This window comes from Colletotrichum lupini, chromosome 6 (assembly GCF_023278565.1).
Source record: "Colletotrichum lupini chromosome 6, complete sequence".
NCBI lineage: Eukaryota > Fungi > Ascomycota > Sordariomycetes > Glomerellales > Glomerellaceae > Colletotrichum > Colletotrichum lupini.
In genome coordinates this window covers 2,989,668-3,013,319 of record NC_064679.1, presented here as the reverse complement: position 1 = coordinate 3,013,319, position 23,652 = coordinate 2,989,668, and the positions used below count along the sequence as shown (strand labels likewise).

The 23,652-nt window shown below is 45.8% G+C and overlaps 8 protein-coding genes across 8 annotated transcripts; 5 read left to right on the top strand and 3 right to left on the bottom strand.

Moving 5' to 3' along the window:
* Positions 1–8,078: 8,078 nt before the first annotated feature.
* On the top strand, positions 8,079–8,674 carry CLUP02_12413 (uncharacterized protein; the record flags this gene model as incomplete). The annotated part of the gene is made up of 3 exons (XM_049291377.1): positions 8,079–8,209; positions 8,361–8,425; positions 8,538–8,674. The coding sequence occupies 3 exons, from the start codon at positions 8,079–8,081 to the stop codon at positions 8,672–8,674; spliced, it is 333 nt and encodes a 110-aa protein (XP_049148522.1).
* A 356-nt stretch (positions 8,675–9,030) lies between these two features.
* CLUP02_12412 (uncharacterized protein) lies at positions 9,031–9,313 on the bottom strand (the record flags this gene model as incomplete). The annotated part of the gene is made up of 2 exons (XM_049291376.1): positions 9,031–9,187; positions 9,231–9,313. The coding sequence occupies 2 exons, from the start codon at positions 9,311–9,313 to the stop codon at positions 9,031–9,033; spliced, it is 240 nt and encodes a 79-aa protein (XP_049148521.1).
* Positions 9,314–10,122: 809 nt separating this feature from the next.
* On the top strand, positions 10,123–11,321 carry CLUP02_12411 (uncharacterized protein; the record flags this gene model as incomplete). The annotated part of the gene is made up of 3 exons (XM_049291375.1): positions 10,123–10,161; positions 10,189–11,024; positions 11,108–11,321. 3 exons carry the CDS (start codon positions 10,123–10,125, stop codon positions 11,319–11,321), a joined length of 1,089 nt encoding a protein of 362 aa, XP_049148520.1.
* Positions 11,322–11,351: 30 nt separating this feature from the next.
* Positions 11,352–13,066, top strand: CLUP02_12410 (ammonium transporter; the record flags this gene model as incomplete). Its single annotated transcript, XM_049291374.1, has 4 exons — positions 11,352–11,465; positions 11,538–11,602; positions 11,665–12,425; positions 12,483–13,066. 4 exons carry the CDS (start codon positions 11,352–11,354, stop codon positions 13,064–13,066), a joined length of 1,524 nt encoding a protein of 507 aa, XP_049148519.1.
* Positions 13,067–14,371: 1,305 nt separating this feature from the next.
* On the top strand, positions 14,372–16,867 carry CLUP02_12409 (uncharacterized protein; the record flags this gene model as incomplete). The annotated part of the gene is made up of 1 exon (XM_049291373.1): positions 14,372–16,867. The coding sequence occupies one exon, from the start codon at positions 14,372–14,374 to the stop codon at positions 16,865–16,867; it is 2,496 nt and encodes an 831-aa protein (XP_049148518.1).
* Positions 16,868–17,686: 819 nt separating this feature from the next.
* CLUP02_12408 (protein arginine N-methyltransferase) lies at positions 17,687–18,976 on the top strand (the record flags this gene model as incomplete). The annotated part of the gene is made up of 4 exons (XM_049291372.1): positions 17,687–17,769; positions 17,856–17,999; positions 18,086–18,417; positions 18,498–18,976. The coding sequence occupies 4 exons, from the start codon at positions 17,687–17,689 to the stop codon at positions 18,974–18,976; spliced, it is 1,038 nt and encodes a 345-aa protein (XP_049148517.1).
* Positions 18,977–19,109: 133 nt separating this feature from the next.
* On the bottom strand, positions 19,110–19,820 carry CLUP02_12407 (uncharacterized protein; the record flags this gene model as incomplete). Its single annotated transcript, XM_049291371.1, has 4 exons — positions 19,110–19,258; positions 19,326–19,412; positions 19,551–19,633; positions 19,690–19,820. 4 exons carry the CDS (start codon positions 19,818–19,820, stop codon positions 19,110–19,112), a joined length of 450 nt encoding a protein of 149 aa, XP_049148516.1.
* Positions 19,821–20,521: 701 nt separating this feature from the next.
* CLUP02_12406 (uncharacterized protein) lies at positions 20,522–21,991 on the bottom strand (the record flags this gene model as incomplete). Its single annotated transcript, XM_049291370.1, has 1 exon — positions 20,522–21,991. The coding sequence occupies one exon, from the start codon at positions 21,989–21,991 to the stop codon at positions 20,522–20,524; it is 1,470 nt and encodes a 489-aa protein (XP_049148515.1).
* Positions 21,992–23,652: the final 1,661 nt, after the last annotated feature.

Here is a 23,652-nt window from a genome sequence, read left to right as displayed (position 1 = left end):
AATACTACTTAACGTCACTTAATTAACTATTTTCTAAAAATAGAATAATAATATCTTAATTAATTAATTACTAACTACCCTTACTAAAAAAGCGTATAAAAGAGCTGAGTAATAGCTAGCTAAATTAATTGCGCATAAGTAGTATAATTAATACCCCCTAAATATATACCCATTTTACTAAATATAATGATTAGAGAATATAACTAGGGAGGCTAGGTTTCCCTTCGTACTAACGGCTTCTAATAAAGTCGTTACTTTTATAAATCTTAATAAAACGTTATAGGCCCTAATAAAGGCACTAAGCTCCTAGTTATTAACTTAGAGGTTGCGCTATTTAACTAGCTAATAAAGCGCTTCTTACCCTCTATTACCTAGGCCGATCGCTTAGTATACTTTAATAACGTAGTTAACTAGCTTACCTCGCTTATCTATATCCATAACAATATCCTCTTTAAAAAGAATACTAAGTAATATATTAACCTCGACTTTATTTAAGAGCTATATTTTAAAAACGATAGAAAGACCTTACTTAAATAGATCGAATAGTAACTAAAAATACGTATTACTTAGTACTAATTAAAGCAGGTCCTAGTATCCGCTATTAGCTAGCTAAGTAATAGTACTAAGCGCCTATATATAATAACCTATAAGAACCTCGACTTTACGTATACTATTATTATAGAGCTCCGTATTATAAAAGAAACCCTTACCTAAGCTTATATTAATAATACGGCTATAATTAAAAGGCTAGAGTAATTAGAGAACGGCTCTTAGGCTAGCTCTATTTAAAATATTACTACCCTTAGCGTATTAAAATAGTAGTTAATATACTTAAAAACGTAAGGTAGTTACAAAACTACTCTAGCCTCGTCCTATCCTATTACCTATAGCTCTTAAAAAATACTTAATATACCCACTTTTATAAGTAATAATACTAGCCTTAAGTTTAACTATTAGCTCTAGTATATTACGAAGCGCTTAAAAAACGCTAACTATAGTATAGATAAGTACTATTTAGAGTATATTATTAATAAGATTAAAAATAGCGCTACGGAGTTTATATACTTATTACTAACCTCTAATAAGATTACTATAACTAAGTAACTACTCTATAAGCTTAAGTCGGCTTATACTAGCCTAACTACTATAAATAACGCTAATTATAAGCTAGATATACTTATAATTACGCTTAAAAACGTCTACTAAAAACGCTCTATATTTACTAAGCTCGCGCGTATTAATAAGTTTTTAAAGTCCTAGTAAAAGCGCCGTTTCTATAATAAGCTACTTATATATTTTTATAACTAGGCTATATTAAAGTACCTAAATAATACGGCTACTTTTTAAAAATATACTAAGTACGTTACCTAGCTAGCTAACGTAATATAGCCCCCTTTTATAAAGGACCGCGCGATTAAGGCTTTTAACTAAACTCGCTAGACCTCGAGTAAAAATAATAAAAATAATAAAAATAACGGAAATAATAGAAGTACTAAAAGTACTAAATAGGACCAAGTTCGTACCTCTACTTATAAAACGATCCCTACAGCCCTATATTAAAAGCTTAAGGATAATAACGCTTATTTTGTTTAAAATAATACTAAATATATCTCTAAGGACTACCTTAAAAAGCTAAAGACTACTATAACTACTATTAATACTACCGCGGGCCCTATTAAGATAGAGTCGGGTTTAAAAAACTAAACCCTCTAATAAAAATAAACTCCTAACTAGAGGATACGTATAAAAAAGACAAAAAATTAGTAATTAATTTAGTAAACTTATAGGATTTTATAGGGGGTTAGCCCCTTAAAATAGAGCTTATACTAATATTTAATAAATATAAAATTTGCTTAAAAACCTTATTTAATACGGGAGCTAATAAGTACGGATTTATAAATAACCGCGTAACCCCTTTATTATAATAGTTTTGCGTAGCCCTATCCTATAAATTATTATACCTAATCCTTATTACTAGGTTTAATAAAAAGTAATTAGATAATACTAACGTAATATAAACCGCTAACCTATATATTAATTAATAAGTCTTTCTAAAAATACCCCTTTTTTAGCTTAATACGGGCCGCTACGACTTAATCCTAGGGTAGAAGTAGTTCGAATACTACGGAGTAAACCTTAATATTCGTTATTAACGGCTAATATAACTTAAAGACCTATTATTATAAAAAACGCCCTTTACTATTATTAGGGATATTAAGGACCTATATACCCCGGAAGTTATTAATATATAATACTAAATTGATACCGACTACTAGTAGGACTTATTTAAAATAAATATAACTTATTATAACTAAAAGCTTTAATAGTAGTAAATAAAGGGTATACTAATTAAGATATTACTATGCCCGCTAAAAATAATAGCCCATTAAATATAGTAATTAAATAAGGCTAAGGATATAAAGAAAATAGAACGCGCCTTTAATAATACTACTATTACCCCCGTAAAGAGGATTAGATAGTAAAAACTATACTTAGTAGCGTTATAAATAGATATTACCTTTATTAGCACTCCCGTATTTAAAAAGAACCTAAGGTAGAACGATGTTAAAATAGGCTCTATATTACTTTATAAGCTAGACCGTATTATAGAGAATAAGAAAGAAGAGGTAGACCCCTTATATAATAATAACTAAGTTACTCGTAACCTTATAGTAACTAACTTATTAAAATACCTATAGCCCTAGACCGACGTCTTTAGTAAAATAACTAGCGATATACTTATATTTTATAAGCTATATAACTATAAAATCGAGCTCCTAAATAGTAATAAAAAGAAGCTAATTTACTACCTTTTATATAAGTAGTTAGTACTAGAGCTAGAGGCTATAAGAGCCTATTTATTAAAGTACTTATAAAAAGGATTTATCAAACTAAGTAATACTTCTTTTACGTTACTAACGCTATTTATAAAAAAGTATAATAGTAGTCTACGCTTTTATATTAATTTCTATAAGCTAAATAAAGTTATAAAAAAAGACTACTACTTATTACCGCTTATTAATAAGACCCTCGCGTAGCTAAGTAGGGTAAAATTATTTACTAAATTAAATATTAAGTAGCCTTTTATCGTATTCGCCTTAACCTAGCCTTTAAGGACTTAATAACGTTTAGAACTCGCTACGGGGTATATAAATATAAAATAATACCCTTTAGGCTTTATAACGGGCTTATTACGTATTAATAATATATAAACGAGATACTAATAGAGTACCTAAACGACTTCTATATAATATATATAGATAATATCCTAATCTTCTTAAATAACCCCCTCTAGTATTAAGAACACGTTATTAAAGTACTAAACCGCTTATAAAAAGTAGGCTTATAAGTAAATATTAAAAAATATAAATTTAGTATTATTTTTATAAAATACCTAGGCTTTATAGTTTTTATAAAAAGTATATAGCTTAATAAGAAAAAAGTTTTTATAATTAGAGACTAAAAGCTATTTATATTACTTAAGGGTATTTAGTCTTTCCTTAGGTTCTATAACTTCTATAAGAGATTTATAAGGGATTATAGCTATTTAGCTAGGCCCCTTACGAAACTAATAAATAAGGGAGTTCTTTTTAATTTTAGCGCTAACTACGAAACGGCCTTTAAGGCTATAAAGCTAGTATTAACGTTAGTATTAATCCTCTATTATTTTAAATTAGAACTACCGATATAGTTAAAAACCGATACCTCTAACTTAGTATATATTAGAGCGCTATTATAATAATAAAAAAATAATAGGTTATAATACTTAATAACTTTTTATTTAAAAACGATAAGTAATATAGAGCTTAACTATCCCCCCGACGGAGCAATCCGCCGGGGCCGTACTATATATTACGTATTAGGGAAAACTAGGTATATTGCGCTCCATACCTAACTACTAATCAAAATAGTTAACTAACTCGACCGTTATCTTCCTTTTATTAACAGCTCCTAACCTTCCGCCGCCCGCTTATAGGGCAAGCTTTACCCACTCTAACGCGCACAGGACCTCCTAGTACTAGCCCGCGTAGGCAGCTAGGTCTAGTATAATCTATTCTTTTATATAAGTATTATCGTTACCTAGGGGGTCCCGTAGGAGCTATTTAAAGCGCCGGCTTATCGCCCTAACTTTATATACCTCTAGCCCGTCTATCGTAGCTATTATAGCTAGGCCGGCGTCGATATACCGGATCTTAATATCTATACTAGCTTAGCTATCCACGGCGCCTATAATATCGCCTAGCTGAATTTTGCACCGCTAGAAGGTACTTTGCTACTTCTTAAGCATACCTATATTAACTATAATAGCTATAGCGTCGAGCTAGCCGAAGAGGGCGCCTAGCCCGAGAGGGGTAGACTTATTAACGGGCATCTTTAGCCTATTAATTACTAACTATATACTAAGAGAGTAGGTTCTCGTCGAGGTAGTAGTTTGTATATTAATAAGTTTGTTTAGTAGATTTATTTAGTGGATTTATTTAGTAGATTTATTTAATAAATTTATTTAGTTTAAATAGAGAGTAGCTTTAGGTAATATTAGAAGCGATAAGGATAAAAAAAATCTTTATAAGCTCTAGTACGAGTAATAGATATTAGCCTATTTAGCCCTTTTTCTAAAAACCTCTACGTCGCTATTAAAGTTTAGAACCTTTGTAGTTAAAAAAGGCCGCCTCTAATTATTACGGCTAACTATAGTAGCCGACTATTACGGCTAACTATTACGGCCGACCTTTACTATTAACCTTTTTAACCGGTGCTACTACTAAAGAGGGCAGCTTACTTATCCCAAATTAAATAGTAGTTTTCGTATCGAAATTACTATATTACGTTAAGCGCGTACTTAGGATATATTACGCGTATTATATAGTTAAAAAGTATACTATATCGTATAATTTCCCTTAAAAGCGTAATCCCGTTAAGGTCGATCTTTTATACCTATAAAGCCGGAAAAAAAAACCACCACATAGAGCTTAACTATACTATCTATAATAAAAAAAATATTAATAATAGTACTATATTTAAAAGAATAGTACGCGGAGCTTATAAACTATAAGTATAAGTTCGATATTATTATAAACTATCAATTACTACTATTCTTTATAACTAAGCGCCTACTTAACTTATAATAAGCCCGCTAGGCTAGTACGCTAACGGACTTTAATTTTTAAATTTACTATTACTTAGAGAAAGAGAACGTATTAACTAATACCCTATTATAAAAAATAGAGGATATTTATATTTAGTAAGTACTAAAAGAGGCTAATAAGACCTAAGTCCTCTTATTATTAGGATTACTATCCCCTAATATTATAATAAAGCTGCGGGCGCTATTAAGTATTATAATTAGTTAACTATAACTTATAATTAGCTCGCTCTTATTAAAAAACGAGCTCTAGGGGTATTTATTAATAAAAAAGATTTTAAAGCTTAATAGAGACCTTATTATAGCGTCCCTCGCGCTAATACGAGCGTTAGTAACTAAAGGGCGCGAGTATTAGTCTATTTAAAATAACAAATTATTAATAATAAATAAGAAGCTTATAATACTTAAAAAAGAGAACCTTCGTATTATAGTTATTTATAAGGTTTACGAATAGAAGCTCCTCGCCTACCTAGGGCGTAATAAGGTTATAAAAATAATTAAGTAATAATATTACTAACTAGGCCTAATAGCAGATACTTATTAATACGTACGGAACTACTATACTTATTACTAATTATAAAAGCTACGTAATAAGCCCCCGGGGGAGCTAAGGTTACTTTTAGTACCCGACTACTTATAATAATATATTTTTACTAACTTTATAACTATCCCTATTAATTAAAAAGAATTTAATAATATTTAAGTAATAATAGACTACTTAAGTAAGAGGGTAATATTTATTCCTTATTATAAAACTACTATAATAAAAAATATAAGCCGAATATTTTATAAATAAGTACTACTTATTTTCGGCCTACTAGAGATTATTATATTAAACCGAGGCCCTTAATTTATCTCTAACTTTTAGGGAGAACTTTATAAAATCTGCGGGGTTAAGTTATAGTTATTAACGGCCAATTACCCCTAAATAGATAGCTAAATAAAGGTACTAAACTAGTATATCCTATAATAGTTAAGACTACTAGTTAACCGATATTAAAATAATTAAAATAATATATTACCTACAGTTAACTTTACTTATACTACTTAGCTTAATAAGACTATAGGGCTATTATTATATAAAGTAGAATTCGGTCGTTAGTTACGGCTCTTTTTTAATTAATCTAAACGAACCCGCTAATTCGGCTCTATAAAAAAAAAGCTAAACCGTACCGATACGTAGTATATAGCTTAGGGGATATATAAGGCCTAAGAGATTACTAAAAGTAATATAAAGGTTACTTAAGTACGATATAAGAAGTATACTAACCGCTACCGGCGCCCGGACGACCTAAAGCTAGGAAACTAGGTCTTTATTAATACTTTATATTAAAAGTCTACTAATATAAATAAATTATAATAACTATAGGCCGGGCTATAGCCTATCGTTAATACTAAATAAGGGGGTATATAAATTATAAAACTATTAATAAGTAGCTAAGTATACCCAGTCTTTTACCTAAGTAAACTAAAAAAGGCTACCGATAACTTATTACTTAGGTAGAACTAAGACCCGCTATTACTAATTATTAATAATAATAATAAACCGGAGTATAAGGTTTTAAAAGTCGTTAAATTATACTTATATAGGGGAAAACTATAGTACTAAGCAGATTAAAAAGGGTATAATATAGATCTAACTTAGTATAACGTAAAGAGCTTTAAATATACGCTAATAGCGCTCTAAGCGTTCTATTACTAATACTTAATTACTAAGGGCCCGCTATAGAACCTAAATATATAAATAAAAGCTACTATAGCTAGCGATTTATTATTACTAAGGGAGGATAATAATATAATAGCGGTAATTATAGCTATAGATTTACTAAAATAAGGGGTAATTTAGAAGTTTATTTTTTTAGTACTACGGATAGTGCCTTTTAATATAAAGAGGGGGGTAATATTATAGTAATAAATACTAGGGCCCTATAGGCCCTATAGCTTAGTCTTAGGTTACGAGGCTAAGCTTTTAATAATTACGTAACGAGCTAGACCGCTAGGCCTAAAGGGCTAGCCTACTAGCTTCTACTTACTATTCTATTTTTTCCCTCTTTACGTTAAGTCTTTAGTTAATTAGGTTAATATAGTAGCGTTCCGACCTACCTCGAGATCCCTTTCGTAATACTAACTACTTACTATTAAGGTCTATAAGTAATATTATAGCTTTAACTATAATAACTTTACTTATAATAAGTAAAAAGTCTAATTATAAATCCCTTAAAAACCTCTTTTTAAGAGTTATAAGAGTTTTTAAATATACTAAGTTAAAATACTTATTAAAATATTAATAACTAAACTAACCTTATAATAACGACTTGAATAAAAAACTTAGTAAATAATACTAAAAGCCTTACTAATATTAAATATAATTTACGAAGTATAATAATATAGCCGTAGAGTATTATTAATATATTTTATATTAAAAAGGGTATTATTAATATTAACGAGATAAATAGGGCCGTATTAATATAATATCTCGGCTTTTTTTTATAACTTAAAAATAATTATTTTAAATAATATTAAAAATTTATTAAAAAGCTCTTTTAAATACTTTAGTATATTTATTACTATTTTTATAATAATAAAACTCCTAGTACTTATATATAAAAATAAGTTATTTATTTTTAAATAATAATACTAGCTTATTAATAAGCTATTAAAACTACGATTTTAGTAATTTTTTAACGAGGGAGAGAGTAGAATAGAGGAAAGGATAAGTAAGAAAAGGGTTAAGGTTGAATAGTGCGGAATTCGAGGGCAGGGTAGCGTCTATATGTACTGCGGCAATCCTCTAGTAATGCAAAACGATGTATGTACTTCCATTCGTAGCACAGAAGTGCACAGTAGCAGTGCTTGGCAAGTTGACCCTGGCCGGGGGAGGCTGCCGTTGTTCTAACCAGGGCTTTATCGACCAATCATGGGCGAATAGCTTATCATGACAAAATGTGGTTACTCGGCCTCTTCGGCCGGTGCCCTTGCCTCTGATGAGGAGTCTGATCTGTCGGGCCCTTGCCGTCTGCTGCCTTTCTCGGGCAGCTCCTGGCCTGTCGGTCTCCCATCAGGATGGTAGCGGCGGGACTGCCTGTCATCCTTGTTCGCTTTCCCAATCTGGCGTTAGGTGTTTGATATCACCACCACCAGGCAGGTGGGAAGGAATAGCTCTTGGTTGCGAATTTTGTCGATGTTGAGGCAGGCACCACACACCGTGACATGGCAGGTACGTTGGCTGCAATTACACCTTCACCTTGCAGCCCGCCGCACCACGGACAGTTGCTCAAACTTGTCCGAATTCCACCAAACATCCCGACATGCGAAAACAAGGCCAACACTTGTCATTTCTCCACGATCTTTCTTAATAACTAACACTATTCATAATCATGACATGATGAAATAGCTAACAACTCTAACCAGCTCAAAAGTCAATCTTCCAGCTTCCGTCTATTCGCGACCCCAGCGTCGCATGAGGGACAGACTTTGAGTTCCCGCCCTGCCGCAGGAAATCATCAGCTCAAATCCCGTCTGTTTCAGTGAGACATGAGATGACGGCTACTATGCCCTTCTTCGTCTCAAACAACGGGCAACGAGCAACACACGACACGGCACTCTCACGGTACGCAGCACGGCTTCGGATACGCCCGCCAGGCACCGCCTAAAGCCTAGGTATTCATTCCTATTGCGAGAAAACGTTAAGCTCTCGCGGGCGTTTGGCCAAGACTTTCAACTGAGACCCGGTTACCTACCAGCATCCCTTTCCCTAGGAATTCTTCCGAAACAAAAAAGAGAGATCAACCAAAGAGAAAGAACATCCGAATTTATTCCCTTTTTCCACGACTTTTGATCTTGTGCGGCCATAGCGGCCGCTGCACCAAGACCTTGCCGCTAATTTCTCACTCTGTGTGACGGCACGCCGCAAAGTCGTCGTTGTCGTCGTCGCCCGCAAACGTAGTGTTCATCCGCTGCTCGTGGGCCGTAGATGGCTGTTCCTGGCCGCGTCTGACATGCCTTGCGGCCGCTACAACGCGCTGCTCTGCCCATTCCATCCTCCTGCTTAGCATCAGCATCAGCTGTGTCTCGCACGTTCACGCACGTTGCCCTGCTGCGTTTGCTTCGCCGCCTCCTGCCCTTGAGGCCTGCCGGGTGCCGGCTGGCTGATTCAACAAAACGAGCCATGGTTGCCGATGGTCCCTCTGAATGATCAACCGCCGAGCCCGTGATGTGCAAAACAATGAGCTGCCGGCATCTGCAGACACAGCGTCGGATCCTGCCCCGACCGCGTTTGATGAGGCTTCCAGGAGCTGGCCGTCAAGTGCTGTTTAGGCCAGGGGCTCTCTTACGGCAAATTCGGCGATTCCAAGTTCCAGGAGAAACGACATTCTGCAAAGTTCAGACCAGAGCGTCTCGTGTGTTTGAAGGAAACACTGGTACAGCGAGCGAGGGGTCTTGTTATGGCTGTGTCGGTACGAAGACCTAGCTACAGGATAATTAGGATGCCAAGTGGTAGGTAGGTATCCATCCCATCCGTACCATACAAGTTACAACGGTCGAGCCGGCATTAGCCCAAACAACCTGCGTACACGACAGAAGACCTTCTGAAAGGCGAGGAGAACTACGAATGCTCGGTCCAGCAATTGGCGTCTGCGTTAGTAGAGCGCGCTGCAATAATCGTGGCTGTTATCTGAATCCACGCTACGACTAGACCCTTGCTTTGATAACAATGGCCTGTGGTTCTGCGGATTCTCCTCCCCCGTTCATCCCCCACCAATAACCAAACTGCGGCGATTTCGACCCTGGTTGAACCGGACAGGGGCCTGGGGATGGGCGTGGTCAGATTAATGAATTGGAAGCACATGCATGTCTCGATTGCGACTTTCATCCAACTGTACGGGAAGAGATGACTTTGAGACCAACTATTTGATGAACCTTGAAGCACTAACTAGTATCACAGACACAGAAGGCAGGAAAAGCCTCGTCGTCGTCTGATGACAAGTCTGACAAGTCAGCAACGATCCGGTCTGGAAGTGAGGACGGACGGACGTATGGAGTAGACTACGCCAGACCGAAAACGGGTGACCGGTCCTCTATGGTATCGAAGCCGTTGTGTCTTGAAGCCGTCGGGTCTTATCAAAACCCAAGCCTTCTGGTTTCTGGATGCTACCTTGGCTCAACCCCAATTGCTTACCAAGGCGTTTCTTATGGGGTCTTGCTCTTGTTCCCGCGCACCACTTTCATTGCTTTTCCCAACCTGCAATTCTGCACTGGACAAGCACGATTGCCGTATTCCCGTTGCTTCAGGTTGCTCGCTGACTTGCTTCATAGGGAGTCAGGAGAAAGGCTTCAGGATTGAGGAAACATCCGTATCCGTACGAACACGCAGCAAGAAAAGAGAAGAAGAACCAACCTACGTAGTACAAATACAGAGTTGCAGAGTACGGATACAATCCATGGATCTGCGTCGCAACCGACAAAGCCTCCACGAGTCCACCCCCGTGCCTTGCCCCGTAGTGCACACCCCAGGTTGTACCGATTGGCCTTATTCGCGGCTCGCCCTGGTTGGCACCCTGCTTCGTTCTCGCAGGGCTTCCCACGACCTCCCACACACACCACTCTCACCTCACCCCCGAGAAAAAACTCTGGCCACCCCCCCTAGTCCATTGCCGGCGGTCTTGGCCCAGGGCGGACAGGGCCTGTCTGCGTGGGATAGCCCAGACGTCCCAAGCCGCAGCCTGTGGCCTCCTTCTCTCGCAGACTCGCACTCCTTGGAGAGTCTCTGGACCATGGGCTTTTTTGGCCGCGTCGGGCGAGTCCAGCCGTACCCGTTTAGCTTGCCCGCCACAAGCAGGGCTAGTCGCCATGCCGCCCGCAACGCAACTCTGCGCAGACAGTCGGGGCGCCGGGGCATCCACATTCATAAGCTTCGCGCATCCCACGCCCGTTCTGACTGCTTCATCCCGTCGTCTCACCCAGTGCTGTCCTTTCCGATCACCCTGCGACGGCCCTTTGCGCTCATTTTCGAGGCTTCGCTCATACGAGGAGCCAGCCGACAGGCTTCTTAATACGACAATCATCGACCGTCGACTGCAACTCGCCAACTTCTAGTGAAGTGCTGCTCTCGGTTCCCATCCACGACGACTACGACTACGTCCAGGCTCAGGCCCTCCAATTGCCGATTCGGCGATAAGATAGCGGCGGCGGCGACAATACCGTCACGATGGCATCCCCTCTCGATCTCGAAAACCTCGACTATGTTCATCTCATACCCTACAATGGTTCTGGTCCCACAGGAGGAGATTCTCTCACCGAGGATCTGAACATTTGGTATGAGGTACGTCATTTTCAAATACCCTCAGCGCAGATGTATGCTTCCTGTGGTACGGCTGCTAACAAAGAGGCACAGACTGGTGACATTGGATGGATGATTACAGCCACCGCGCTGGTGTTGCTTATGATTCCTGGCGTCGGGTATGGGCAATTTCCACCCTGACAGCTTTGGGAACCCAACCAACTGACACTGTTTCGTCTAGTTTCTTCTACTCAGGACTCGCGAGGAGAAAATCAGCACTTTCTCTCATTTGGCTTTCCGTCATGGCGACGGCTGTCACCAGTTTTCAATGGTTCTTCTGGGGTTACTCACTAACCTTCTCCCACTCGGCTGGTGCATTCATTGGAGACCTTTCAAACTTTGGATTCAAGGACGTTCTCGGCCGTCCCTCTGTTGGCTCAAGCCGCCTCCCCGATCTTCTGTTCGCCGTCTACCAGGGCATGTTCTCTTGCATCACCGTTGCTCTCGCGACTGGAGCTGTCGCTGAACGTGGCCGCATGCTCCCCTGCGTCATCTTCATGTTTATCTGGGCGACAGTCATTTATGACCCGATTGCTTGCTGGACGTGGAACCCTAGGGGATGGTCCAACAAGATGGGTGGTCTCGACTTCGCCGGAGGTACACCCGTCCATATCGCGTCTGGTACAGCCGCTCTGGCCTACTCAATGATGTTGGGCAAGCGCCGCGGTCACGGCACCCACGAACTCAACTACCGACCTCACAATGTCACCCACATTGTTATCGGCACCGTCTTCCTCTGGGTCGGCTGGTTCGGTTTCAACGCTGGCTCAGCTCTCTCTGCCAACCTTCGCGCTGTTCTTGCCGCTGTTGTCACCAACCTGGCAGCCTGCGTCGGCGGTATTACTTGGTGCGTGTTGGACTACAGGCTGGAACGCAAGTGGTCTACCGTGGGCTTCTGCTCCGGTGTCGTTGCTGGCCTGGTCTCCATCACACCAGGATCCGGTGAGTTTAATTCACAGCAAAGAAACATGCAAAACTTGATTAGCTGACTTGATACAGGATACGTCCCTGTCTGGGCTGCTGTTCCCTTTGGTATTCTTGGTGCGGCTTTCGCCAACTACGCGACTAAGCTCAAGTTCATCCTCAGAATCGACGACGCTCTCGACATCTTTGCCGTTCACGGCATTGGCGGTCTCGTAGGCAATGTCTGCACTGCCTTCTTTGCTGCCAACTACATTGCTCACCTCGATGGCGTTTCCGAAATTGACGGAGGCTGGATCAACCACAACTGGATCCAGCTCGGATATCAGTTAGCTGACTCCTTCAGCGGTGGCGCTTACTCCTTTGTCGGCACTTGCACTATCCTCTTCATCATGAACATGATTCCCGGCCTTCGTCTCCGTGCCACCGAAGAGGCAGAGATCTTGGGTATTGACGATGCCGAAATTGGCGAGTTCGCTTACGATTACGTCGAGCTCACTCGAGAGGTGCTCAACGATATGGACAACGAGGCTGCTAGCCGCTACTCCAACGATATGGCTTCTTTCCAGCCGATGGAGAAGAACAACAGCATTCCCTTGATGGATGCCCGCAACTTTGCCGGGTCATCACAATATCCCTCACAATTCGGACACGCGCAATGAAGCGCGATGAGTATGGGTTTTACACAACACTGACGGCTCATCGCCCTTCCTCGGCGCACCAATGCTGCACACGCTCTTAGTTCGACACGGCCCCGCTGTACATAACGACACCATAATCAGCTCATGGCACTGTCGCTGGTCCAACTAAGGAGAAGCCTCAGCTTGCAGTTGCCGAGCCAGGCGAGCCGTAAAGCCGAGTGACAGCTGTACGATACAGTGGCAGAGCGAAACGCCACAGTCTAGGAGAATGAGGACACGAGGAAAATGTTATTGTATATATTAGTTGGATTTAAAGCTACGATGATACCATGGGAAGCGAAGAATGAGACGGTGTACTCTCGACCATCTGTCCTTGTAATGATGTCAAAAAAGCCAGACCGGCCCGTCACGATTTTGGGTAATTTCTTTCGCTCTATAGACCAGGATTTTAAACAAACACCTTTTCTTTATTCAACTTCAATAGACGAAACACTGGCCCGCTGCTAAGAAGTCGATGCTGCTGCGATCTATTGTACTTACTAAGTCATGCCCGCAAGGGTAGGTTTGAGTCTCTTTGTTGTATTGTCTTGAGTACACGTGGTTTGACGTACTTGAGGCAGGTAGTGTTCACTCTATTCAGATTGAGTTGGGAAGGTTAATTCACTACGGCAACTGGAAGCAAGGAAGGATTCCTGATGGCCTGAAGCTCCCACCGGATCCTGCAGGTCCCCGCGCTGCTGACCGAGGCCAAGCCGGTTTTGCTGCAGAATCCCCTTGTTGGGTGCTTGGGTCGATCGGTTGCAACCTGGCGGGCGTCAAACCCGCTTGGAAGCAGTCTATTGTACTCACATACCCCTTTGGCCCTGTAGCCCTCTGCCTATCAGACGCCCAATGCTTCTGGGTTGTGTTCCTCACTTGGGGCAACTGTCAGTGTTCACTGCTGAGGGCGACCTTAATTGGATGACTTGCAGGTGGCCACAGCACTAATGCGGCATCCTTCCCCACAGGGCACCCAGATTTGGCCATTTCCAACACCTTACAGAGTACCTCCAGGTATTCATGGGTCCCGTCCTTGAATGACATCCATCCCTTCCATCCATTAACACAACGTCGTCAAATGACAACTCATCTTTAAGCTACCTATTCCGTATTGGTGTGTGTGCCGCTCTCTCTCGACTTCACTCAGGCATCACTCTATCTTTCCGTCCATCTCCGTCGCCATTGTTCCACGACTCCTAGGCAACAGTGACATACCGCCACCGACATGACGTTGGTTCACGAGAAGCTAAAAGTATCCCGTGCGCCTCTTTGACGACAGTTGCTACAATGGCCGATGCAAACACATCCTTCAGAGACAAAGCGCGTTTCTTTCGCCAGCTTGAATCTATTGGCAGGCGAGGCGAGGATGGCGAGGATGACGACGATGATTTTCACGAGGCCGAGCAACGCACAAGACAACAATTGAAAGCGTTTCAAGCCGCGGCGCAACTTCGCCAGCCACTCAGGGAAAGACCGCAGCTGGAATTGCAGCCGCCTCTCCTTCATCCTTCTCCTCCTCGCCAGCAAGAACAACAACAGCCACAACGGCGCGTAAGCCCCAGGCGGACCTCTTCAGCTCCGGCATCAGCGCCTCTCACAGAACTAAAACGGAAGGAAGTCATCGAGCGGACACCACTTGCCGAGATCAAGGGTCCCGGCAGGAAGGAACCTTCCACTGAAGACCTCAGCTTCATCGAAGACACGCCTATTCCAGAAACCTTGGCTCGACCACCACTTCAGCCGTTGGCCAGTCTTACGAGAAGCGCTACCACGCCGCTTCCTCTCACGAGACACATTTTGCCGCATCGCGTAGATAACTCGCCATCCATCGCCGCGATGAAGAAAAGAAAGAGAGAGCCGCCCATCAAGGTGCTACCCGAGGCGCAGCAGATCTTCCGTGGATTGCGATTCCACTTCATTCCAAATGATGACATTGCGCCAGCCAGGAAGATTCGGATTCGGAAAGCGCAAGAGTTTGGTGCCCAGTGGACCAGATCTCTTGACAATGCGACGCACGTCATTGTCGACAGGCGCCTCGACTGGAAGAGCATCGAGAATGTGCTCGGTTCGGCAGGCGAGGGGTCATCGTACACCGTCCTGAACGAGGATTTCCCGCTTGACTGTATCAGATTCAAGACACTGCTCAACGCAAAACAGAAGCAATATCAGGTATCTGGTTGTCCTGAGTCGCCACCTTCGCCAACCTCGGCGGAACCCAAGACTTCACTTCAGACTGTTCAGCCTTCAACCGGAACAACGGCGCGAGACTTGCCGCTGAAAAAGCGGCAGACAAATCCCCAAAAGTGGGATTACGTTCCACCGCCGTCAACTCCATCTCGAAGTCAGGAGTCTTCTGGAAGGACAAGTGGAAATGCGACCGATACTGCGGAGCCCTCTGTTCTAAGAGATATCACAGAGGCTGTGCAATCAACGGCTACACGTGAGGCTGCATTTCGACAAGATGTCGGATCTTACGAAGATGTCCCTGCCACAGCAGAGAAGTCAACCTCTACACCAGAAGATGAGCTTGAACACGTCATTTCCCAGCTGCAGCAGTTTAGGGATCTGCCACTGGAGCATGACGACGACGATGATGATGCTTCTGCAACATCGCCGCAGTTACATGAACACGTATCAGGCAGTGAAGGCTCGGATGACGAACGTCAAAGGAAGAAAAGAGCTGTCGCAAGAACTAGGGGACGAAAAGAAATGACTTGGGAAGACAAGTTCACGTGTCATAAAGGGGGCACTCTAGGAAGCGACCAGCACAACCCCAACTCCCGCACAATTGAGATCTTGCAGCAGATGTGCAGCTATTACGAGCGTATCAACGACACATGGCGACCCATTGCCTACAGAAAAGCCATTACACAGCTTAAGCGGCAACCCGCCAAGATTTCGACCGCTGAGGAGGCGATTCGACTGCCTGGTGTTGGCCAAAGGTTGGCAGACAAGATTGAGGAAATTGTAACTACCAATCGCCTCAAACGACTGGAAAATGCAGAGTCGGATCCGATGGATGAGGTTCTGCAGACATTCCTAAAGATCTACGGTGTTGGGAGCACACAGGCGAGCCATTACATCGCTCAGGGATTCCGAACGCTCGATGACCTCAAGCAAAAAGCAAAGCTGACTGTGAACCAACGAATTGGTATCGATCACTATGAAGACCTCAACACGCGCATCCCCAGGCGCGAGATGAAGTGGTTAAGTGCGGTAGTCAGGTCAGAGGCAGCCAAGCTGGACCCTACTGTTCAAATCATCGTCGGAGGCAGCTATCGTCGCGGGGCTCAAAGCAGTGGGGATATCGACTTCATCGTCACGAAGAAAGGGACCATGGCATCATCGGAACTGATCCCTTTCCTGCGGGACCTGATCGGGGTACTTGAAGCGCAAAGGTTTCTCGTCGCCAGGCTCGCGGGATCCAGGGACAATGACGGAAGCAAATGGCACGGCTGTTGCGTTTTGCCAAAGATTGAAGGCTTTAACGACCGAGAATACCGGAAAGTCTGGAGACGTGTGGACTTCCTAGTGGTGCCAGAAGCCGAAATAGGGGCGGCACTGATCTACTTCACAGGCAACGACATCTTCAACCGCAGCATACGACTGCTGGCATCGAAGAAGGGAATGCGACTCAACCAAAGAGGTCTTTATAAGAATGTGATGAGAGGTACCGGACGCGCCAAGTTGACTGAAGGAGAGCTTGTTGAGGGCCAGGACGAGCAGAAGATATTTGATATTCTTGGGGTCAAGTGGAGAGAACCACACGAGAGGTGGTGTTAAGGACCGAGGCACACTCTGAATAACGGTATTTGGCATAGCGCGGCGTTGGATGGCTTTTGTTGGTCTATTGTTTTTTGACTCCTCTAGTCTTGTAAAAGAATCTACATGATACTCCAGTCAAGCTTGTGCTTAAAGCTGTTGTGCTTAACAAGATGAACTCGTTTGCTGGAAGCATGAAAATGTTGCCCCTCGTTGTACTCATGTACACCTGAAGTAAAGCTTCTTCGGACCCGCACACTTTAAACTCCATCAACGTAGTGCGCTGGCAAGGGGCGAGGAACGGGCCGGCAGTAAGGGTCTGCCAGTGTCAACAGTCTGAAAGCTACCTATTTGGTGGGTAAAAAGAAAAAAAAAACCAAGGGAGGGAAAAAAAAACTAAAAAAACTTCGGGTGGGTGAGGTGGTCTGGCCGAAAGTGGGTTGTGGAGACTGAGCCCGATGCAGGGTGCAGGCGGTGACGGGCATTGCGAGGCGCAATCAGGATTGATTTTTTTTTTTTTGCCAGTCCCTCCTTCCCCTCCAGTCTCTGTCAGGTCCATTCTGCCCGATCGTGTTGAAAGTCTTCCCCCGGTCCAGTGCCCAGCCTGCCCCGCCGACCCTTTCCTTCTTCACCGCGCGACTACCTCTGCCTGTGTTTTCTCTCCCACCCTGAATTTCTCTTTCCTTCCTCATCCCTTCCAGTGTATTTGGCGATTCATCCTACACATACCCCAAGCCGACCTGTTTTTCTTCTTCTCGTCTCTTCTTCTTCTTCGGCCCAGAGAGCTTCGACGGTAAAAGTCGTCGCAAAAAGAAGATTTCATATACACCAATAATCAAAATGGGAGGCGACAATATGGAGGTCGACGCTGCTGAGCAGAAGCTCAAGAGCATGGAGCACTCTGAGCAGCACTACTTCAAGAGGTATGGCAGCAAGCTGGACAGCAGAGCTACAGAGTTGTCCACCGCAAAACCCCAGAACCATTGCTAACATTTGCGCTCCTCCACAGCTACGACCACCACGGCATCCACGAGGAGATGTTGAAGGATGAGGTCCGCACCCGCTCCTACATGAACGCCATTGTTCAGAACAAGCACCTCTTCAAGGACAAGGTCGTCCTCGATGTTGGCTGCGGTACCGCCATTCTGTCCATGTACGTACGCTCGGCTGTCTCAAACAAAATGCCATAACTGTGCAGCTCAACAAAGCTCGACTGCTAACAATGTATTCTTTGCACAGGTTCGCCGCTAAGGCTGGCGCAAAGCACGTTATCGGTGTCGACATGTCTACCATCATCTTCAAGGCCCGCGAGATCGTTGCCGTCAACGGATTGTCCGACAAGATCACCCTGATTCAGGGCAAGATGGAGGAGGTCGAGCTCCCCTTCCCCAAGGTCGACATCATCATCTCCGAGTGGATGGGCTACTTCCTTCTCTACGAGTCCATGCTGGACACCGTCCTCTACGCCCGTGACCGCTACCTGAACCCCGACGGTCTCATCTTCCCCGACAAGGCCACCATTTTCGTTGCTGGTATCGAGGATGGCGATTATAAGGACGAGAAGATTGGATGTAAGTTACAGTGCCACACACGACTACTGCCTCAGCAAAGCTTCGCTGGATTGTACAAACAGAGGCTGACCACAAGACAGTCTGGGACAACGTCTACGGCTTTGACTACAGCCCCCTCAAGTCCACTGCTCTCGCCGAGCCCCTGGTTGACACGGTCGAGATGAAGGCGGTGGTTACTGAACCCACAGCTGTCCTGACCCTGGACCTCTACAAGTGCCAGGTTGCCGACCTCGCCTTCACCTCCCCCTTCCACCTCTCTGCCCGCCGCGATGACTTCATCCACGCCCTCGTTGCCTGGTTCGACATCGACTTCACCGCCGCCCACAAGCCCATCCGCTTCTCTACCGGCCCCCACACCAAGTACACCCACTGGAAGCAGACTGTCTTCTACCTCAAGGACATGATCACCATGCACGCTAACGAGGAGGTCAAGGGTACCTTGCACGTCAAGCCCAACGAGAGAAACCGTCGTGACCTTGATATCAAGATTGAGTACAAGTTCTTGACCGAGGACCCCACTCGTGCCGCTGAGGGCCAGTGCGAGTACAAGATGTGCTAAGCGTTCACGGCTTGAGCACCGAAACCTCGTTGCCACCACCTTTTCGGATAGCTTGCCCCTTGGAATAAGGGGCTCATCACCTAGCATCGCAGCGTTTCGTTCAAAAGCCGGAGTGTCTAAGATGTGGACGTCCTCATGGTGAGGAACCACTGAGAACACCGGCTTCTGGCCCTGGGTTACGAACCTGCACTGCTCTTTGCGCCCACCGGTTATATTTTGAGAGGAGATGGTCCTGGCCTGGCTGCGTAACCTGCGCCGGCAAAGGAGGCACGGCGCGGCCTTCTTTAATGATACATCACACCCTCTTGGTTTTTTGCCTATTCTGGTTCTTAATGACAAAAAGGGTCACCGCCGATGAAAGTGCGGATATGAGGACAAACAGAGAAGGAGGGGAAGAGATGACATAGAGTCCCAGAGGCATTTGCAGTCACAGCACCTGCAACAATAGATCATGACTAATGAATCAGACATGAACCTCCCACGTCTTTTTGCCTTTTGTGCTTTGTCTTTACTGTGCATGTTTTTGGTAGCAAGGGATGTCTTCTCGCTCGAGTAACTTCAGATAAGAAGAGACTTGTGAAGGTCATGGGGGGCGTTCGTACAGGGAACTTTTCTCCAAGCTTGCTGGCGAACACGATCAGCCAGGACTGGATAGAGCTTCCGACGGAGATGGCACAACACAAACCACACAAGATATACAATTCGGCTCTGACGCTATTGAGTAGTTGTTTGTCAAGTTATGGCAGTATGGACAGAAGATGGGGAAAGTAATCTGGCGGTTATACTCTTCGCCTTCTATATTGAATGCGCCTCTCTTTATGTAAGGTGTTGCATCATGTACCATCATTGAATTGGTATATTGAACCACATTGACGTCCTCTCTCCTTCCCATTCTCTTTCTCTCCAAGTTTTTCTGGTTTGGTATATCATTAGACCGGACCTCGTTATCGTAAGACACTCGTAGAATGCGGAAAATCTATAGACAAGGCGTTGTCGCTATGCTACCCCCCTCTGCCCTGCATCTCTCCTGCTCACATTACACCGGGTTTTGAAGAGAGGGTGATAGCAACGGGAAAAAGGGGGGATGGCCAAACCAGATTGTATGTCCTAAAATGATATTATGATAAACGCTCTCTCTATCTTCGTCGTCCCATCGCTATGCTTGTGAATTAAAGGGGAAAAAACTAATGCTGCCAGATGCTGAGTGAAGTTTGGTATATGAAAATGGATTTCCACCACCCCCTTTTTTGAATAACCAACCCCCGACCCCCCCCTGCCTCCTAACCACCCATTCCCGCCCTTGAGAAACGCCAGGCTCGCCTTGAAATGCTTATCTCGCGATGGAATCTGTAGAAAAAAAAAACCCTCCTCTTTTTCCTCTTGTGCTCGTCTTCTTCTATCTGTCTATATGGCAGCATAGTATAACTCAATGCAAGAATATCAGGGTATGACTTCTCTCAACTCCCCTGCCCCCCCTCTTTCTATCCGTCTCTCTTTCTCTTTCTTTCTCTCATGCATATACGAAACCCCCGCAATATACACCTCTCACATACCCCCCGGCCCATGCGTAACCCAATCCTCAATCGTATCCTTGCCGCGAAACACGACGCCCATCATGACGGTCAACTCGTCCACCTCCCTCGGGTCCGCCAGCGCCAGCAGGCCCGAAAAGTCCATCCGCCCAACCCACCACGCCGTATCGCCCTCCCGGGACCGGTTCCACCGCTCCGCCGTGGTAGCGGCCCACAGACGCGCCTGTGCCGTGAAGCTCATGTCCGCGAGACCGAGAGGGTGGTGATGATGATGTGGGAGCTGGTGGCCACCGCTGCCACCACCACCACCTCGTCCCCCGCCGCCGCCGCCGCCGGCGTGATGTTGTTGTGTTTGTCCGGGCCCTCCTGTTGTGCCCGCGCCGCCAAGTTTGCTGCCGTATCCGCCACTACCACCGCCGCCGCCACCCTGTTTCGCCGTAGAGTACACCGCCCTGACGAGATGAGCCATGGCGAGTACCCGTCGGATCGATTCCGCCATCAGCCATCGCCGCCAGGCGGCGTTGAGCTCCTCCTTTGTGAGGCGGGCGCCGGGGGTATTGGAGCGCGAGTGATCCGGCGAGAGGTCGTGTTGCGGGTACGATCCCGCCGACGAAGAGGGCTGCTGGTGCTGCGGCGGGATGTGCGAGTCCGACATGACGGTAGACGACGACGGCATGGCTTCTTCGGCCGAGAAGACGCCGGTCCCGACGCGGGCTTGGAGAGCCGACGTCCACGTCGCCAGTAACGGCTCGACCGAGTCCGCGAGGACGCGCTGGCGGATGTCGCCGTCGAACCAGCGCATGATCTGGTACATGACCAGCGCCTGTAACGAGGCAACCTGCTGCGGCAACGTCCACGCCGCCTGCTCGGGGACGTAGAGCAGCGCCGTGGCTTTGGCTTCCACGACGCCGAGGACCAGCGCCGCGTTCTCGTCGTTTTTGGCGGCGTACGCCGCGCACGCGCAGAAACAGTCCTGGAGCACGGGGGGCAGGCCGTCGGCCCCGTTCGTGGTGGGCAGGTAGAGCGCCGGGTGGATAAAGGGGGCGACGCCGTTCTGGCTTACCCACCGCCGAGGATAGGACCGAAACTGTTCGCTGCAGTACGTGACTGCGTCTCGCGATAGGCAGTCGCTGGTAGGCGCCATAAGAGAAGGTGACGGTGTTGGCGCGGCCGCCGAGGCGTTGTTGTAGTATAGGGCCCACGAGTTGTCAGTCTCAGGGACAACGGGGACGGGCATGATGTTGTGAAGGGAGTCAGTCGGCGTGCCCGCGGAGCCGCTTAGGACGTCTGTGAAGAAGTTGAAGTCCGCCGCTGCTACGGCGGCTTCGAGTGACGGGTAGTTGCAGTCTTCGAACCCCTTTTGGGTGCACCGGCCGCACCGGGGAAGCCGTTGGTCGCAGCGGCGCTTCGCTTGCTGACACGCAGTACAGGCGCGGCGCCGGGTCGATATAAGGGGTGATGAGGCACTCGACTGACCCGACATGGTGGTCGAGTCGGCAGCCCACAGAACGACTTGGTGGTGTGTGGCTTCTGGTGTGAAGTTTAAGGTATGTTGGGGCCGGGTTGATGCCGAGTAATACGCGGTGGTATATTGGGCCGTGTAAGAGCACTGAGATGTAACGTGCTGGCGTCTGATTGTCTCGTTATCGGTTCTCTGGTTTGCTGTGCAGTATTGCTGGCGAGCAAGCCACGATCACGACGGTGGAGTGACAACGACTCTGGCGTAAACGTTGTTGGCGTCCCCCCCTTTTGCCTGGCTTCGATTTGACCACTGACAGTTTGAGCAGCAGCCGGTCTCTTTGCCCTACAGTATTGCTGTTCCGGTAGGAACGGGAAAGTTGTCACCGGTCCGGAGCGGTAGCGGGAACGGTTGCGGCTCTCCGCTTTTGGGACGAGTGGAACTCCGCAGCGGGCAACGGGCTTCCGCGTTGCTGGGTTTTCCAAGGGGCAGGACAGTGGTGATCACCCGTCTGGTCTTTTCGGTTCGGGCGGTGCTCCGCTGTTGGTTGCTGGACATGATGAGGGAAATCCGGAGCCTCTTTTCTCGATGTGTTCTGGGCCGCCGCCGGCCGCTCTCCTTATATGGAGAGGAGGAGGCGGGATACGGCTTTCTTCCCCTCGCGGCGAGCTCACTCTCCCACACGAGAGCCACAAGCCGGAGAGAATCCTGCTCGATGGCCTCGATGGATCGAGAAGACACGATTGTTGCTCGCCCGACTCAGCTAAGCATTTGTCTCTCAACGCTAGTATCCGGTGGGCTGGCCTTGCTCGTTAAGTCATCGAACGGCGCCCGTGAGTAAGCGTGCGTAAGAGATGGACGGGAGGATGGGCCCTTCTCCCGACTTGACAAGGAGAAAAGAAGGAGAAGAATGTCAGTGGAAGAGACCGGTACAGTGATTGTGTGCGCGACGAGTTGCCCTGATGCCTCGACCCAGGTAGTTCCCACTCCAGCAGAAGGGGAGGGGTGGGAGCTATTTGGGTACCACGTCAGGTGGTGTGTCAGCTAGTTACCGGGAACCAGCAAACGAGATCTGGGGCGATGGGGACATGCAGATGAATTTGAGTTATCCTGCATGTTCCTTCGTGGTGGCCGGTATTGAGCTCAAAGAGTTCTGGTAACGGCCTCAACGGCATGGACGCAAGTCAGTGTTCCCGTACCGTGTGCGAACTGTTTTCCAAATGGGGCAAGCATCTTACATGACAACTCCCGGTGAGGCGAGATACCTCCAAGTGTAGCGTACTTTTTGCTGTTCGGTTTTGCCTCTTCAACTGCTCAAAGGCGCGCAGCTTATCTGCATAGGCAAATGCTTCAAAGCAAATACAGCCATCACCGCCTTGGTCCGGCGCCAGTACCAATACGGCGACCCTGGTCGTTGGACGACGAACGAGAACGCAGACCGCACATCCACCCTCGTCTGCAGACACGAGGTCTGGCGTCTCCCTTACCCCCTCCCCGGTATTTCCCACCAAGCCATTGCGTCACATAATCATCCCCGTCGCCTACGGTAATGTATGTGGTAAGCACCTCAGGACCTTCTTACCATTTTGACACTCAGCCTTACGAAGCACGTCGATGTAACTTGTTGCCATGCCCAGAGGCTCTTCCTGGTCGCTCCGTCTTTTCCCAGGATAGAGTGCGGAACA